The 16,573-nt window shown below is 38.9% G+C and overlaps 1 protein-coding gene across 1 annotated transcript in view; it reads right to left on the bottom strand.

Annotated features, from left to right (window-relative positions):
- Positions 1–2,034: 2,034 nt before the first annotated feature.
- The window catches only part of PGBD5 (piggyBac transposable element derived 5), a 265,648-nt gene continuing 251,109 nt past the window's right edge, over positions 2,035–16,573 (bottom strand). Inside the window, exon 7 of the mRNA XM_077486583.1 lies at positions 2,035–5,235. Within this exon, the coding sequence (XP_077342709.1) occupies positions 5,040–5,235 (196 nt within the window). The 3' untranslated portion in view covers positions 2,035–5,039. The remainder of the gene's footprint in view (positions 5,236–16,573) is intronic.

Below are 16,573 nucleotides of genomic sequence, written 5' to 3'. Positions count from 1 at the left end.
ACCTTGGGGGGAACCCCACGGCACTTTTTCGGCTAGGTGGTTCCCCTTAAAACCCATACCAGACCTAAGGGACATTGTCGCCTCTCTCTTGTGCTCGCTGCAATAGGAAAATGTGTTTTTCCTATTGCAGCGAGAGCGAGATGTACAGTACCCTGCAGCCAAGAACCAGTGCTATAGAATTGCACTGGAAGCATTCTCGCGGTCAGGTGCTGTTGCTGCTCTTGCATCATATTTGGTCGGTCAGACCAGCATACAGACGAATGGGTTTCCCTCTAGGAACTGGGCCCGGCATTCTATTTCTAAAGTCCGTCAGATTTTTGAACAGCAAAGGTCAGATGGAGCCCTCGCATGATCAAATTGTCCGACGGATTCGTTCCCTCAGGACCTTTGCTGTCAAAAAGTCCAGTCGTGTGTACGTGGTATTAGAAGGTGCATTGGTATGTGTGTAGTAGGCACTGTACAGAGTGGTCAGTGTAGTGCTCCCTTGCATAGGTGGTCAGTGGTTTAGTGCCCCCTTCTGTTTGCGGTAAGTGAAGAAGTGCCTGCTGATGTAGCCATTCAATACAGGTAAAAATAGATATATCCTGGGTTCTATAGATTTGGATACATTTTCTTTAAAAGGGGGAGTTAAAACTTTTTCTATATGTGCAGTATTACCTGATTTTTGTTTTACATTGGTGAAGCTTAACATAATTATAGGTGACAGTCCTCCTTACGCTGTTTCCCATCTAAGCATATTACTTATGGCTGGAACTTAACTTCCAGTTCAATGGCTTTCAGGCAGTATTAGCTCTTTTCTACATATAAAGGAGCTCTATGTATTGGAATCACCAATGAAATACTCACCTATTTTCACTGCTATTATATCATTCACTTTGTAAATAGATCTTTATTAACACCTTCATGCTGACCGCCTTCTGGACCTTTAAGAATTCTAAAAGCCAGGGGTGGAGGCATTCGGGTCATGTGACTGCTGTGATTGGCTATCACAGTGGTCACATGATCAGAAAGCTCCCAATTGCAAATATGCATCGGGAACTTACCAATCCCTGCTGGCAACCATGCTGCACGGTAAGTTGTTGCATGCAGCCGACATGAAATGATTAACACAAAAACACATATATTTCAAATAATAATATATTACAGTATTTGTGTGTGTAAAAATGGGGGGTGAAACATAACATTTGTTACTTCTGTCTATGTAAAATGAACTTTATTAAAGTGATTATTTGATGTTCTACCATTCTGGTAAAAAAAAATGTAAGCATTCCTAAGAAGGTGATCTTGCTTGCTTTCATGTCTAGCAGTGGGTATTCTTCTTTACAGCCTAAAGTCTTAGCAATAATTAGCTTTGGGAAACCAACATTCCTGGCCTCCTGAGCTGCAAGGTAAACATAGGGGAGCATTGCTTTTTGGCTGAACAGGTATGGAGTCCAACAAACCCATTTACAAGTTCAAGTTCATAAGGGATATATACAATAACCCCCTAGTATCTTCAGCTCAAAGGGGGTTAGTGAAGGTGTAGGAGAATCTCATAACAAGTGCTGGTTCTTGTAGAGGGATCCTATTAATTTTAGGGCATAGGTATAAATTTGGTGGGAGGCCTGCTTACTTGCAGCCCTTGAACCATAATCATTCCAACCCATATAAACTTACCAGTCTGTGTATTTGAATCTTGAGTTTGATAAATTTGTTAATCTGTGTTTAGAATAACTGAAAACATCATGTTATCTTCCACATAATGGCATTTCAGAATGTGCATATAAATGAATCTGTTATAGGAAACACACCTGTAATCCTTAAAGTAGTACAGTAGTCAAAATATCCTTCTTTGAAGTTATGATATCTACTTAACATACAGGGGTTTACAGTATATATATATATATATATATATATATATATATATATATATATATATATATAGCAAAGTGCAGTAGCCCCCTAAAAAATCATCTTTAACTCTTGATGAAATATATTGGGTTGCTAAGTGTTGCTTTTCAGCATTATTAAATAAGGCTTGAGCCTTTCCTTAAATATCGGTGTAATATATTTAATGTAATGTCACTTATATTTATTTCATCTGAATCTCATCACATACATAGTCCACATCAAACAAAGAATATCCTTATTTTTCCAGTGTTTTTTTTTTCATTAATACAAACTTGCACACGATCTTGACCTGCATTACAGGTACAATAACAAATAAAATGAGGGTATGCACAGTTTCAAAAAAGTAACCTGCAGTCTTCACGTTGATAAATGATCCTTTTTGTTTTAGTAAAACAATATCATTTACAGCTATAACCTGAAACATACATATTGCATTTAATATTTGTTTCTATCCAATGGCAGTATTAATCGATTTATTTATGCCAGTACACATAATTCATAAACAGTTTCAATATACCCATGCTGAACTAACTCTCATATCACATTTTGTGTTCAAAGTTATTGGTATTGTCTATTAAATTGTATTGGTAAATATTACTGTAACCCTTTACTATAGTCAAAGCCCTTTATCTAATTAATTTCTAAGATTTCATGTGAATGAAAATATTCCATGACCTTCCCATAAGCATTTCAAAAGATGAATACATCAGAATTAAATCTCTCCTTCTGTATACAATGGTGTCAGGCATAACAGCAAAAAATGCTATTACAATAGTTTTTACTACTGCCAACTGGGGCCAGCAACCAGCTTAAGGGATTGAAAAAAAAACAATGATAAAACATCTGGGTCTTCATACAAATATTATTGCATCCAAGTAGAACATTTCAATCTACTAGATTTTACACTCATCTGGTTAAAATCCAGCCATCTGGTACCACCCATTTTTGCCCATATATAGTATTTGAATAGTACTATGCTATGTAATATTTTTCTATAAATCACTGCAAGAATGTGTTTACTGCAAAATGATTAGGTATTTGCCTTATTCTAATTTTATTGTATTGGAACTTTATTTAACTTGAGATCATGTTTTGTTTTTTTACTGAAAACATTGTTGTCCATAACTTCTCCAAGGCTCGTATTCTGCTCATTGTATCCAAAAAGCAATACATTTGCATTATGGATTGACTTGAATTCAAGGTCAAGCTGATACACATACTGTGGTCACCCTTCATTGGATGACCTAGTGTCAGAGGTGGCTCTCTAATTAGGCGGACGCCTAAGGCCTCACAGCCGCCCAGTTTGCCTAATTAGAGAGCCACCTTTACTGGCAGCCGTAATCCCCCCTAAGATAAGCACAGTGATGAGTCCGCTCACCGCTACATGGAGAGATATCGGGCTGTTTACCGGGTGATCGGAGCTCACTGACAGCTCCGGATCACAGACAGGCAGACCCGCTCAGAGCCAGCGCTGACACCCCCCTTACAAGCAGGAGAGGAGAGAAAGCGGCTAATGCTGCTCCTCCTCCTCCCGCCCCCTCCTCTGTCTGCCCTGCTGACCCAATGGGACCAGTGGGGGCCCCATGAGAACTTCTTGGGAATGAAGCCAGTGCCGGACCAAGTCCTGAACTTCTGGCACTGCACTCCACTCAACGAGTATTCCTCTCAGCTGTGTCAGTCTGTTGTCATCGATCTCCAGCTCCTCCACCCGGAACCTCTCCCCCCACCCACCTTGATGACCCTTTTTGCATCTGTCGCTGTATACACAGTGATGAAAAATCTGTAGAACCTCTACGCCTCCCAGCTCTGCCCCTAAACTTCAGCTCTCACACCTTGCTTGCAGCGGTACCAGATTCCCACCGGTAAGGCAATAAAAATGGAGATCTTAAAGAGGGCAGGGGGCACTCCTTTAGGGGGGTCTCTATGATCTCTAGTGGTCTCCAAGGAAGGGGGGCACTGATATAAGGGGACATTGAGCTAATGAGTGTCTCTAGTGGGGGTACTCTGATGTAAAGGGCATCCTTCTTTCTTTCTGCTCCCTCCCATGTGCTGTGCCCACCTTTACTTTCTTGCCATGTGCCCATTTACTCTCCCCGTACTGTACCCTCCTGCGCCGATACTGTGCCAACTTACCCTACCCCCTCACCCTCCCCTTGTATTGTACCCTCTTGCCCTAGTACTGTACCTTCCTGCCCCCTGTGCGGTGTCCACTTACCCTCCGCCTGTACTGTAACCTCCTACAGTTAATTTTTATCACTTTAATTATTTTTCCCATTATGGGTGTGAGTGAGGCCTCGTGCCTAAGTTTTGTCTAAGGCCTCACAAAACTTAGAGCCACCTCTTCCTAGTCTAATATCTGTGATATATCATATTCATATTATAAAACCACCAAATATAATGTATTATCCCTGAAAGCTGGCACGTTCTTCCTTAATGAGTATAACTGTGAAACCACCTTTATATAATCTCATAATAATATCCACTATATATCCATGTATTTCTTGTAAACACCATATATAATATAATAATATAATATAAAATAAAATAAGCAGATTACATAAACTAAGAAGGAATGGAACAAGTAGTGACTCATCCTGTCTTGTGACCTACTGCCTACTGATCTAGCAGTGAGCAGTTTAGAATGTGTGAAGTACTAATATATAACCTTAGCTCCATGGTATGTCATTGGACATGGTAATCTATACTTGTATTGTACTGGGCTGTATTTAATGTTTTTTTTTTTGTCCCAATTATCATTTAAGAAAAATAAATCTATCAAAATACCAACATTTTAATAGTTTATATTTAAACAAAATGAAATAGAAAACAATTAAATCTAATGGAGTAATTTGTGTTCCAAACCTATAGACTTGTGATTTAATGTAAAAGCGTGTAATTTCAATGACATGCCATTCATGTTGTATTTCCTCTCCAGTTATGAATTTTGTGATTTAAAATGCATGGTATTAGAAAAGGGGACACAAAGTTCATTGAGGAATGCTTGTTTGTCCAAATTTGAAGTCTTCGGTTTATCGCAGTATTTAGTAGGTTGGCATATTTGAGAGTGAAATCCCTGAATACCAATCCAGAGTAGTGGCTTCATGTTCCTTTTTGAAGGAAATTAGCTGAATATTAAGACAAGCTTGGGATCAATCTTGAGGTGAAGTTTCCTCCAATCCAAGTAACTCTCTCACAAGTCTCTCTCCAAACTGAGCCCGGCTGTACCTTTTTACATAGTAGGCATCAGACATTTTATAGAGGATGTAAGCATTGTTTATAGCAATGCTTATGGAAAACCAAAACACCTGCTGCCAAGTCTTGTTTGGTTTGTGTGAAATAAAATACCTGGAATAAAAAAAGACAGCTTAGTAATATCCATGTAATTAAAACATTCATACAATATTACATTTTTAAACACATGATTTAAAATTCAAGGAGATGTTTAGACCTTAAATACAGGCTATGTTCCCACTGCACTATATTTACATGGCCCTAGGCAACATTTTATGTTCCTAGAGCACAATGGTCAGTTGAGACACAAACGCCAAAATGCAGATTGGACAGCCATTACACTTTCTGTGTGCTTAGCTCATGCACAATTGCATTATCGGGTGGAAGAAAGGAGACAAACAATGCGAGTTCCATACAGGTAATGATGGCTCTCATCGTCTGCATATGAGGCCTATGTTTTATTTGAGAATTTTAATGTGGAGGGTGAGGGGAGGCCAAACAATGTTTACAATAACAATACAGCTAAGCTTTAAAGCAAAATTTGTAAATCTTGTTACAATGGAGGAGCACTGAAAATACTTTACAGGTCTCAGGGAACTCTTGGTAAAAATTATGACATCTGCATCTCAAGATACATTAGTGTAATTAGTAAGTAAAGATAGCCAGCATATTTGATACCCACAGCAGATATTTTTTTTTAAATCCCCTTCCACAATACAACTTTCAATTTAGAAATAATCATTAAATTAAAAAAATAATAATAATGTCAAAGAATATGTAAGCAGACCGTTAACATTATAGTGTCCTTCAAAAAGTACCCCTATATATTTGTCATTAGCATAGAAGTGCTACTTTACTATGGAAATCAGAGGAAAAGTTTTATATTACTGAGCAGTAGGAAAGGTGCCCCATTACATTGCTGGCCAGTTAGAGGAATGCCCAGTTACACTGGTGGTCAGCATAGTGCCTCCTGTTGAGCGACTTTAGTGGTAGAACTATGCAGGCACCATCAGGTGGGAAATCAGTCTGCCATTACTCATATGACCCCAAGCAATTTCTGGTGGAACCTTGGTTGAGAAAGGCTATTTTAAAGTGAAAATTGTAACTTTTTACAGAAAAACAGAATATTGCTATTCATTTTAATGATCAAATACTCTTGCCATGCGCTCATATAGTTTATTTAGATTTACCTTTTTATAATTTAAAATTACTTCAAACCTTAAGAGTTTCATTCTTTGTCATTTTCTTAACATTAAGAAAATGTTTCAATAAAATAATTCATTATTCAGGCAATGTGCTTCCACTACTAGAACATGCCAAAACATTTCAGTCAAAGGACATAGCCATAGTCACTTCAGATGCTGAAAAGGCTTTTGAAAATATAAATCTAAAACGACTGTTCCAAGTTATGGAAGCACTGGGATTCAGTGAATGACTAACACAGTTCTTTTTAAAACATGCATGATTCCCCAACTGGCAGCATTAGCACTCTAGGCTGTCTGTCATCTCAATTTATTTTACACAAAGGTATATGCAGGGGTGCCCATTATCTCTATGTAGCTGTAGAACCACTCTCCAAATACCTGAACTCCACTGGCACCAGATAGGCACTGTAGAACTTGTTTGCATTTTTACAAAAGAAATCATTTTTGTTCCTATCGAGACCCCACAGCTATACAGTATATCGAATATGCAAACAATTTTTGAAGACTACCCTACATTTTAGGCCTATGCATCAACTTTGCAAATGGTGAAATACTACCTATTAAATGGTAAAAGAAACAAAATACAGAAGTGTATCTATGGTCAAAATTTGAAATTATATATTTCCCCATTGGATTTTAGCCTTCTTCTTTTAATCTAAATGACCTTGAAGTCTGTAAACTTACTTGGTAAAGAACCACACATGTGTAAAGTATAGCTAAAGGCAAAATGTTTTTTTTAGTTTTGGATACAGTACAGAGATATTATAATGCTTGTCAATTTTTATTGCTTTCTACGCCTCTGTTCAGGAAATGTAACCTCTCTGTTTGTCCTGTTTACCATTATCATAAAAAGTGAAAGTAATAGAAAATCCCAAATTTTGGGTGGTCCCCAGAAATATTCCAATGTGGACAATGATTCTGGTGGCCTGGGGGGTCTCCAAAGAATTCACTTAATTTGCAAAGATTTCTTCTAACTTCCTGTTTGGCTATGACAGATGGTAAAAAAAAATCTGACAGAGGTTATAACCCTCGCTCTATCCAAAATTAACAAAAAAAAAAATGTGCCTATGGTTCTACTTTAATTCCTTCAATGCAGTAACGCATACCACTATGCCCTGTGAATGTGAACTGCTGTGCCACACATTTCACATAGTCTGCTGCCTGAACTACAGAAGTGTTGTGAAGAGGAGTTTCAGGAGGTGCAGTCAGTATAGAAAACACAGTACATCATGAGCAAGGTATCAGCAAGGTATAATGGGATATATAGTCCTTAGAATTCAGAAGAGAAGAAGCCACAGGGAGATTTTTCAAGTAAGTTTATATTAGATTGCAAAAATAATTACAGCTTGTATTGCAATGCTGATGTTAAAAAATGAAAATGTGGCGCTAGTAGGTACGGGAAGTGTGTAGTGCAAAACATCAGATAACAAATCAATAAATAACAAATCCATAAATAGTCCAAAATTTCATTATAGTGTACAAAAGTGCATGTGCAAAAGTGAATAAGGATCCACAATCTTCAATATCATCTAGACATATGGAAGTAAAAGGTGCAGTGATCAAGTGCAGGAGAAGTTCATCCAATCCCAAATTTGTAAATCACACTCTCTTCCACCATCCGTGATCCACCATAAGTGTGTCCCTGCCTCTCAGGTCCCTGAGCCAGAAGCAGTGTCTGCCTCCCAGTTTTATATGGAGGAGAGTGGGTGAGTTTAAAGAAGACATATTTAATATTAGAGGGAGAACACAGTTTTCTTATCCACCAACACTTCTTAATCCTGCTGTCCCTGATGAGAGACGGGGTGCACACTTATGGTGGATCACGGATGGTGGAATAGAGTGATTACACATTTAAGATTGGATGAACTTTTCCTGCACTTGATCACTGCACCTTTTACGTCCATATGTCTAGATGATATTGAAGATTGTGGATCCTTATTCCCTTTTGCACATGCACTTTTGTACGTTATAATGAAATTTTGAACTATTTATGGATTTGCTGTTTGATTTGTTATCTGATGTTTTGCACTATGCACTTTTTTTTGTACCTACTGAGCTAGTGCCACATTTAGACCCCTTTCACACTGGGGCGCTTTTCAGGCATTTTAGCACAAGAAATAGTGCCTGAAAAGTGTCCCTCATGTCTCCCCAGTATGAAAGCCTGAGTGCTTTCACACTGGGGTGGTGCACTTGCAGGACAGGAAAAAAGTCATGCAAGCAGTATCTTTGGGGTGGTGCGAGAGCAGTGTATAAACAGCTCCTAAACCACCCCATGCTATTGAAATCAATGGGCATCGCTACCAAAGCACCTGCAAAGTGCTTCTGCTCTTTTAGCCCTTCCTAGTGGCCGAGTGGCCCCAATGTGAAAGTATTATTTTACTTATTTATCCCTTTGTGGAGACACATTTTTAATGTTGGCTGCGACTCTGAAATACATTTGAGGTTCACTTGGTTTGCACATTAGTTATTTAAAAAATGAAAATGTATGCTCAGACTTTAAATCTCTTTCATTTCATTATTGTAACAGACCGCAGAGTCTGAGCCTAGGAGTAAAAATTGGTGTAGGTTTTACTGTCTAAATCTACTCCTGATATATAAAAATCCCCAAAGAGCTAGAGGTATGGAGGGACCTCTCCATATATTTTTTTAGGGAGAAACCACTTAATTAAAATGACAAACTTTACTGAACAATAGAATCCCCACCAAACAATTTCGAAGCTTGCATCACCAAATCAAGTGATGACATTTTTTGTGGTAAAAAAAAAAAAAGAAAAGAGAATATCACTATAAAAACTTAAGCTTTCAAAGAATGAGAACCCTGTATTTACCAAATCTACCACGGCATAACCTGGTTTGTTTGCACAGGCATGTGGTGGATTGGAATTCTGAAACAGCAAAGTACCAACTGACAATGACAATGAAAAAACTTTAGCTTCCAATGGAGTCTGAAATCTCTTTAGCTTAGCAAGGTGTCTGATCTGCCACAAAGTTTGGTTTACCAAAGGGAATTTTACTGTTCACTTTGCAAGGCCATTTTCCCTACTGACTGAGGTGAAGCTCTGCTGATTTCCATCAAGTGGTAATTGATCCACAAATGGTACATAAGCACATAAGTACATAAGCAATCAGGTGACTATAGTCAATATTGCTGGCAATCAATTAAGTTAGAAGTTTTCCTTTGACCTTTCCCTGAAAAAGGATAACATAATGTTCCTTATTGTTGCCCTTGACCAGTAAGCAAACCTGAAATGGGGGTCCCAGCCAGGTGACAAAAAAAAACATTTAGGAATTTAATCATGTGGCTCAAAACTATCAGAGCCCTTCTTATATACCTTGATTTGAACTACAGTTCTATGAGAATCCAATTGTATTTACTATTTGGTATTTATTTACATGGCAACAGCAGGGCACAACTGTTATTTCAGTATGAGAGCTGAAACATTTTTGCTTTAGATGCAGTGAATGTTAAACACCAGTCAAGTTTTTACTTCATTTAACATTTATAATTAAATCAATGTCAATGCACAACTACCTTAGATATATTACACTAAAAATGTTACTCCAGATCTCTGTATCATTTTTAAACAAGCTCAAAAGTAATGGTCCCAAGACTGAACTCTGGCTAAAAACCTTATATAGTTAGACCATTCAGAGAATGAATCATTGACATTGATCACAACTCTCTGGACTCAGTCTTTCATTTTCATAATTTATTTTCCAAATCAATACATTTTAATTTGTACATTAAGTATCTCAGGGGAACTCTGACAAAAGCTTGAACAAATTTCAAATGCACTAAATCCATAGCGATCCCTCTGACAACTTTTTCATAAAAAGAAAGTACATTTGTCTACAATATCTGTCTATAAAACATATCCAACATAATTCGACTGCACATTCTCCTTTAGACTGGATCAATGTGGTGCAGGAGCCTGCCTGACTGGATACATATTGGATAGTTTAGGTTGATTCTCAAATTAAATAGTTTTGGTAAATCTAAAATTGTTTTACAGAGACCGTTATTGTCAGATTATAATGTGTATAGTGAGCTTGTTATAAATCCATGCTGCCTTTAACTTTTTCTAGCATGCTTTATTTTCTATGATGTTTATGTTATTTTTGTCATGTCTTTTGTCATGTATATTTTTCTATGTATGTTAGTATATTTTCTATATTTCTGTATTTAGGACATAAATAAAAAATGCTCAGATAAATATGAAATGTGAGTATTTCTCATTTCCAGCCAGTATGTAGGACTTTAGATTCCATACTACCCAGTCTGTTCTAAGCCCCTGGAAGGGGTGTGGACTGCACATGGAGGAAGCAGCGTGCTGTGCTCTGGTGGAGACCCGGGGGAGAGATCAGCCAGCTATGAGCAGTAGACTGCGAGCAGCATAAGAGGACTTGTAACCGGCTTATCCACACTGTTACCGATTACATCGCCAGTGCCTCCGTTTGTGCCTTTTGCATCTCTTACATCCCGGACTTTGCTCCGGGGTTCTGTCAGATTAGGCAACCTGTCAGAATTGGTAATGGAAGCGACGTTTCATTGCCACCATTTTGCTATGCCAGGCCAAGTGTGAAAGGCTCTTGGCCTGGGACTCAGAAAGCCAAATACCTGATAAAGCTGCTTTTGAGAACTCTGCTCTGTAAGCGAAATGCTTACACAAATTGAGGTCTGTAGTGAAGTGGACTGTCAAGACAGCAACAAGGATTGGTTGAACATTTACATTGAGCTGATGCCAGTGGCTGGCTGCTGATCATTGGACACATCCATAATCTCCAGGAACGCTTGGCTGATCGGCTATTGGAGGTGCTGGGAGGATTAAAGGCCCTGGCTGGGTATTAGCCACAAGCTCAATCGGCTTGTGCAACTGGTAAGCTCACACTCTATGTAGTGGTGGATTTATGTTGTCTTACAAAAGTCACGGAAGATTTCATTGCATTGTGTTTCTATAATCACTTATTCACTTACTATTGGAGGATTTAAGGACTGTTGATATATTTTACAGATTTTTTATTCTCTTTTTATTTTTATATTCACTTCCATTGGTTTATTCATCATAAACATGGGACACTCAGCATAAATACATTTTTTCCCATATATGCATTTACCAATTCTTGTTTTTTCCCTCTTTTTGCATTTTTATTTTTAATTTAATATATATTCTCCTTATGTTTTGTATTTGTAATTGTGTGTATTTCACTTTGAGTTGCAGTTTGTGTGGTGTGTTTAAACAGCGCAGTTTTTTTTTTACATTAAGAGTGATAATAAACAATCAAAAAGAGGCCAAATTCTATATGCTCTTCATAAATCTAGGGTAGATATTATACTTTTCCAAAAGACCCATTTTAAAGCAAATTGTATTCCAGCATTCTCACGATGATATTATTCGAGATGGCTTTATAGTACTTTGTCCTCTTCATGGACTCGGGGAGTCTCACTCTCTATCACTATCCACAAGCATTTACCAATATTGCCCTTGGAGCATATAACTGACTGGCCCGTATCTCTTTCTTAAATTTAGGCTCTGGAATAGGGTTTTTCCAATCGCCAATTTCTATATCCCAAATTATGATCAAATAACGGCAATTTCACAATATCTCCATCTTTTGACAAAATTTGCAGGAAGTTATGATTCTTGTAGGAGGAGACTTTAATATGGTACTAGAATCCCAGCTGGATTCCACCTCTCAGCGAACATATATTTCTTACAGTCAGCTGAGAGCCCTTAAAAGAGAGTTGTTTGAACACTGATTGCTGGATCTCTGGCGTACCTTAAAATGGGGATTATACATACTATTCTTCAGTTCACCAATCCTTTAGTAATTTCGATTTTTTTTTTTTTTTTTGCGGGATCACATTTATTGGAATGGAATCCACTTATGGACATTGGGCCTTTTATTTGGTCTGACCATTTACCTTTTTTTGACAATACACGCTCCACAGACTCCATCCTCCAACTGGTCATTGCATTTAATTTAAACCCTTATGTCAGATTCACTATGTCATCAGGCAATTATGGTAGCGATTAAAAGTTTTATTGTAGACCACGAGCATGACGAGACCCCTTTACCCCTACAATGGGAAGCCTTGAAAGCAGTAGTACTAGGATTGTTTATTTACCATGGAGCCCGCCTAAAGAAAGAAAGATCTGCGACTATATAAGATACTCTGGCAAGGCTTTGGAGATTTCACATAAACAATCTACCACCCCAGAGCTATTGTCTGATATATCTTTGATACAGTCATCCTTAAGCACTTTAAGACCAGGTCTCTTTTTTAGATGTGGTGTTTACAAGTTAAAAACAGTTTTTTTGCAAGAAAATTACTTATAACCCCCAAACATTATACATTTTTTCTAGCATCCTAGAGAATAAAATGGCGGTCGTTAAAATACTTTCTGTCACACCATATTTGCGCAGTGGTCTTACAAGTGCACTTATTTTTTTAAAAAATACACTTTTTTAATTAAAAAATAAGACAAAAGTTAGCCCAATTTTTTTTATACTGTGAAAGATAATGTTACACCGAGTAAATTGATACCCAACATGTCACGCCTCAAAATTGCGCCCGCTCGTGGAATGGCAACAAACTTTTACCCTTAAAAATCTCCATAGGCGACATTTAAAAAATTCTACCGGTTGCATGTTTTGCGTTACAGAGGAGGTCTAGGGCTAGAATTATTGCTCTCGCTCTACCGATCGTGAAAATACCTCACATGTTTGGTTTGAACATCATTTTCATATGCAGGCGCTACTCATGTACGCGTTCGCTTCTGCATGTAAGCTCAGTGGGACAGGGCGCTTTTAAAAATGATTTTTTTCTTATTTATTTCACCTTTTACTTTTTATTTTTACACTGTTTTAAAAAAAAAAAATCTGTCACTTTTATTCCTATTACAAGTAATGTAAACATCCCTTGTAATAGGAAAACAAGCATGACAGGACCTCTTAAATATGAGATCTGGGGTCAAAAAGACCTCAGATCTCAAATTTACACTAAAATGCAATAAAAAAAAAACAATTTTGTCATTAAAAAAATAAATAAATAAATAAAATGCCCCTTTTAAGAGCTATGGGAGGAAATGACGTCGCTTCAGCCCTGCAGTGTCATGGAGACGGGTGGGTGCCATCTTCCCCTCGCTCGTCTCCATGTCAGCCCAGGGGACAGACACAATCGCCTCCGCCGCTGCCGACAGCTCTGGCAAGTGACGGAGGGCACTGGATGTCCCGATCACGGCCGCCGGTGATCGGCTTTTTTTTTCTCCTCGCGCTGACAGCAATGACAGGAATGACAGGAATACTAGCCGATTACCGGCTCCGTTATATCACCTGATCAGCTGTCATTGGCTGACAGCTGATCACGTGATAAGGGGTCGGGATCGACCCCTTGCACGGATCGGTGATCAGGCGAGTCTCATGGACTCGCCGATCACAGAGCGCGGGGGGCGCGCAGGCCGCTCGTACACGGGACTACGTCAGTAGACGTAGTCCCAGAAAAGGAGATCCGCGCTGTAGCCGTCATTTGGCTATAGCGCGGATCTCAAGTGGTTAAATAGTAGCGCGAAGGCCTTTTTTCCCATACTATAGACACCCCCCCCCCTACGAAATTTAAAGGAATATTACACTTTTATTGTTTCACTTTAATCATTATTAAAATCACTACTCCCGAAAAAACTGCCATTTTTAAAACTTTTTTTTTGCATTGATACATGTCCCCTGGGGCAGGACCCGGGTCCCTGAACACTTTTTAGGACAGTAACTTGCAAATTAGCCTTTAAAATTAGCACTTTAGATTTTGAACATTGGAGTCCCATAGACTTTAATAGGGTTCTAAAGTTCACACGAAGTATGCTATATACTAGCTCCATCGAATCTTCTTTATTCATTCGACAGACACTATAAGCCTTCAAAGACAGATTCGACCGTAATTCATGTGGATTTTCGGACGAATGCAATTTTTTAACGAAAAACAAAATAAATAAAAACTAAATTCGGGAGTAACTAAATAAATTAATTTTTCAGACGAAAACGAAATTCCGAAACAAAATATTTTACTCTGCACATGTCTACTATTCAGCTGCAATTCTAATGTCAGCCTAACGGAAACATTACCGGTATGTTTATAACCCCTTTTCCTAGTTAAACTAGTATGTTAGGACTGTATATTTTATATATTGTGTATACTGATTGTATTTTATTTCTTTTATTTTATTTTTACTCTAACTTTCCTGCAATAGAAGTTGAAAAAAAGGACCTTGCACCTGCCTCAATGGAGTTGTTAAAGGAGGAGAGTTAGCTATCTCTCTAATTATACCTCACCCACGTGTAGTGAGGGCAGAACAGTAAACGGCAGCTCCAAACTGGCTTGCACACAGAAGCCCAGTGAAACAGGAGCCTTTGACAAGCTTCCACATTGAAAGACATGTCAGAGAAAAAGTCCCATTAGAGACAAGAGTCATTAGAGACAAGGTCTCAAGTCTCGATTAGCTCCAGGAGCTCAAAGAGGTCGATGGGCAACGACTTGGTCGCTACCGCCCGTGCAAAAGTAAAGGCTGCCTTTGCTGAAAAAGAGATGCAAATGAAATTAGAGAAGCTACACATAGAAGCTGTATTAGTGAAATTGGCTGCAGAGAAGGACGCAGCAGTCACCGAGGCAGACATCTTAGAGGAACTTGCCAACCCCACCAGTGCTAGACTCAGCAACACACTTGAAATTAAACCTGATCTTCATGACAATTTGCAGAATACTTCAGACTATGTGCTGCAACATGCCAAGCCAGATGACTGCCTGCATTCAGTTCCAAGGGCAGAGTTGACTCCTTCCGTCCACACCCCCTACATTAAATAGGAACATAATCTCATACTCGGTCAGCCTTCAGTGCAACCTGCATCCAAGCTATCAAACCCCTATGATATAGTCACCCACTTCAGAAAGGAAGGGTCACAAGGTAGAGATCACAGCAACAGCATTTCTGACGACCACAAATGCCCACCAAGTCCCCCGTCACAGAAGAGCACCTCCAGACTACTCACACAAAGACAAAGGTATGTTGGATTTTCTCAAGTTCTTTGCATGGCGTGAGCTGTTGACAAAAGGACTCACAAGGTTTAATGATCGACCTGAAAGCTATAGAGCATGGTGATCCTTCTTCAGAAATGCAATAAAATATTTAGAGCTATCTGCAAGTGAGGAGGCCGATCTTAGTCAAATGGCTAAAGACTGAGTCAGCAGAGAATGCAAGAAGAATCAGGGACTTAACTATCCAAGCAGAGGACTGAGCGTGATATGGGAGATAATTGAGTGTTACGGTTCCCCAAAAGCCATAGAAAATTCACTTTTTAAAAGAATAGAGGACTTCCCTAAGATTCCTAACAATGGCTTCCAGAAGCTGAGAGTTAAGTGACCTGGTGACAGAGCTCCAATTAGCCAAGGCAGAAGGAGATTTGCCAGGCCTTGCTTTTCTAGATATAGCCCGTGGTTTTAACCCCATAGTGAAAAAACTGCCTTACAGCCTTCAAGAAATGTGGGTTACACAAGGCTCCCACTACAAGCAAAAGCATAACGTCCCTTTCCCACCATTCTCTTTCTTTGTGGACTTTGTTCACCAACAAACAAAGACTAAAAATGATCCCAGTTTTGACTTATCATCTGACTCTACTTACCCTAGGACAGGTAAGCCTACTTCAACTTGCAACTTCAAAGACATATCTGTTGCAGTACAAAAAACAAGTGTATCAACAACAGAGAACCCAAGCAGAGAGTGTCCCCTTCACAAGAAGCCCCACCCGTTGCTAAAGTGCAGTGGTTTCTGAGGAAAAACTCTCCAAGATCACAAACCTTCCTCAAAGAAAATAGAATTTGCTTTAGGTGCTGTGCATCAACTTTGAACAGTTTATGCCCACTTTGCAGTTCTTTGCAAGGTGCAGAGTGTGACAGCACAGAGCACAATACGGCTCTACATACAGGGCCAGCGCCATGGACTCTTACCCCCTCAAACTAGGTTGAAGAGCATGGCAGGGAGCAGTGAGACACAGTAGCTCCTGTAGTGAAACCCCAGTACACCCAAGTCTGCGGAGAAGGTCACTTTGGCAAATCGTGTTCCAAGATTTGTCTTGTCACAGTTTACCCCATAGGTCACAGACAAAAAGCAGTAAAGCTAAAAGCGATCTTGGATGATCAAAGCAACAGATCGCTTGCTAGCTCAGCCTTCTTTGACACTTTTAAAATCGAGGGAGCCAGC

Source organism: Lithobates pipiens, unplaced genomic scaffold (assembly GCF_037356315.1).
Source record: "Lithobates pipiens isolate NorthernLeopardFrog02 unplaced genomic scaffold, aLitPip1_a1.2 Scaffold_18, whole genome shotgun sequence".
Classification (NCBI taxonomy): domain Eukaryota; kingdom Metazoa; phylum Chordata; class Amphibia; order Anura; family Ranidae; genus Lithobates; species Lithobates pipiens.
This window is presented reverse-complemented; position numbering and strand designations above follow the sequence as displayed.